Genomic DNA, 2,749 nt, shown 5'->3' with positions numbered 1-2,749 from the left:
CATGTGAATACCTCTATATTTTCCCTCAGCAGTTCCAGCAGTTGAAGTTTCTCATCAGTGCCTAGCGAGGTACTGATAAGGAAGTACTTTTCTGGATCATCCTCTTTTAGCAGGACTTTCTCCAAATCCTCTACTATCTTTTCCTCTGGGGCTCCCCCTACATCTTCCAAGACTGGTTGTTTGGCCACTTCTACTGTCTATACCTGGTTACAGAGTTGCTTTGGCTTTAGTGCCGCCATGAAACAATGTTTGGACGCAACTTGATCCCCTAAGATCTGCTCTACTTCGTGTTCCGTTGAGAAATGGATGAGCTGGTGGTATGTTGAAGGGACCACCTCAATTTGATGAATCCATGGACGGCCAGGTATGGCGTTGTAAGGGGATGATGTATTAATAACTAGAAACTCTATCTTTGTTCCTTCCACAATTGGCAACACTATTCTGCTAAGCGGCCATTCTGGCTGTGAATTGAAGCCAACTAACGGAGCTGTTGCTGGGGTGAGGTGCTGCTCGGAGAGACCAAGCTTTCTGAACAAGTCATAATACAATATGTCTGCTGCACTGCCTTGATCTACCAGGACTCGTTTTACGTCAAACCGTTTCCCAATTCCCACAGTTATAATCAGTGCATCAGTATGTGGGTGTTGTATGCCTTCTAAATCCTTTCTAGTAAATGAAACAGTGCACAAGGGGGATTTGGGTACCGTGCGTACCTTTTTCGATGCAGGCTCTACTGACATGACCTGCTAAATTTGCATAGCCTTAGCAATCTCTTCTTTTAGTGTCTCCTCAGGTTCCTGAGTCACTGTTCCATGGATCACATTTATTATCAACCAAGGTAGGTACTCAATATTCGGTTCTCGTGGTGGGTTCCTCGATTCGATCACTTCCTTATCCTGATCAATGTAATCCCAGAGGTGTCCAGCTGCTACTAGGTCCTCCAAGTGTTGCTTCAGTGCCCTGCAATTCTGAGTCATATGCCCCCCTGCCGTGATGGTAGGTACATCTGAGCTTCTGATTGCGCCGAGCCGGATCTCCCAACATTTTCGGCGGCCAAAAAAAGAAGGGCTCTCTCTTGATCTTTTCCAGGATTCGATAGATCGGTTCTTTGAATACAGTCACAATGGCTTTGTAAGATTTGGACTTATCCACCTCATTCACCGTGAGCCCTCAGTGTTCTCCTCGATCTGTTCTCTTCTTGTGCCGAGCTGTTTTTTCTGCTGATGCTACCTTGATGGGGATCTGATCATCTTCGAGGCGAGCGTACTGCTCAATCCTGGCACGCAAATCTTTCAATGCTGTGACCGGGCACTTGGTAAGTGATTGTCTCGACTTACTTTCCGGGCGCAAACCATGTTTGAAAGACATAACGACCATCTTTTCACTGCACACGTTTTCCTCCAGGTCATTGTACTCTTCATAGTACCTCCTAGCATAACTGCGCAGCGTTTCTTCCTGCTCCTTTCGGAGACCGAACAGTGTATCCGGCTCTTTCAGGATCTTAGTGTTGGAGACGAACCTGGCTAGGAACTCTTCGGAGAGCTGCTTCCAGCCATGAATTGATCCAGTGGGGAGTTGATCGAACCATCGAAGTCCAATTTCTCCCAAGTTGGATTGGAAGACTTTGTACATCAGTGCCTCATCTCGGCTCCATAGAGACATCATCTGTCTGTAATGGCTAATATGCGTCAGTGGGTCCGACTTCCTATCGTACGAAGTGAACTTTGGTGGGGTGAATTTCTTTGGAGGTCTCATGGCCTCAATTTCTGGGGAGAATTATGAGGAGACGAGCCTATCCAGCACTTGATGCTCTCTCTGGTGAATGGTACGGTCCAGATGATCTCGATGTTGCTCGTTCTGCTTGTTGCTGACCAACCAAGTATGAAGGTGAGGGTATTCAGTCTGTTGGCTAACCGTCTTCTGCCTCTTAGTCTTTCTTCGACGTGACCCACTGGTGTGGCTGCTCGCCGCCTCACTCTGTACCGAGATAGGCTGGCTTTGTTGCCCAGACTCATTTCTGGGGAACTTCTTCACTGGTGGCTCTCTGGATGAGCTCCTCTGTCGTAAGCGAGAGGGCTCTACTTTAGTCTTCTTTTCTGTTGGATCACCCAGTACCCTTTTAAGTTGTGCTTTCAGCTCCTGTATCTCTATCCCCATGGAGTCTATGATTCGATCTCTGTAATCCTTTTCCAGAAGAAAGTGATGAGAAGAACCTCCAGGGAAGGGTAATCGATGCTCGACGGATTCAGGGGTCCAATTATTGTTTCCAGTTTGTTCTTCTAGGACTGTTGGGAGTGCCAAGCCTTTGTCCTTTGTCTTCTCCGTCTGTGGAGTATGTGTCAAAGGTGGGATGTCCTCAATCCCCATCGCCAGAACTGAGTGCAGAGCTTAGAGACAAAGTGATCCACGTTCACTGCATCAATTGTGCGTATCGGATTCCGCACTAGATGAAAGTGGATCGGGGCTTCACACTCAGTTGGACTATCCAAGGATTGAGGTTCCTGCCACAAGAAACACTGTAAGAGCTGCCCGGCCGGGGTTGGCCAGATAACCCCTCCGGTGTGGGAATTAGTGATCGGAGAAGAGATGTAGAGAGTTTTGTTTGGAGTAAGTGGGGTTCAGCTTGGATCAGTTTAGTTACCTTCAATGTGAAGTTCATGTAGTATTTATAGGGTTCCTTGCTTGTTGCTCAAGATGGTTTCATGGAGCTTAGGTGCTGCCAAGTTTCTTTTTAGCATTGCCCAAGGTG

General features: G+C 47.4%; 1 protein-coding gene across 1 annotated transcript; it reads right to left on the bottom strand.

The window, feature by feature from the left end:
* Positions 1-1,170: 1,170 nt before the first annotated feature.
* Positions 1,171-1,755, bottom strand: LOC145821480 (uncharacterized). Its single transcript, XM_082918002.1, has one exon. The coding sequence runs from the start codon at positions 1,753-1,755 to the stop codon at positions 1,171-1,173; it is 585 nt and encodes a 194-aa protein (XP_082774128.1).
* Between the last annotated feature and the right edge of the window lie 994 nt (positions 1,756-2,749).

The sequence above is a fragment of the Camellia sinensis genome, chromosome 3, assembly GCF_055761805.1.
Source record: "Camellia sinensis isolate YWXY chromosome 3, ASM5576180v1, whole genome shotgun sequence".
Taxonomy (NCBI): Eukaryota; Viridiplantae; Streptophyta; class Magnoliopsida; order Ericales; family Theaceae; genus Camellia; species Camellia sinensis.
The sequence above is the reverse complement of the archived record's forward strand: the minus strand, read 5'-3'. Positions and strand labels throughout refer to the sequence as shown.

What these genes read in the sequence shown, in the direction of transcription:
- LOC145821480 (XM_082918002.1), bottom strand. Translation starts at nt 1,755, where the DNA reads ATGAGACCTCCAAAGAAATTCACCCCACCAAAGTTCACTTCGTACGAT.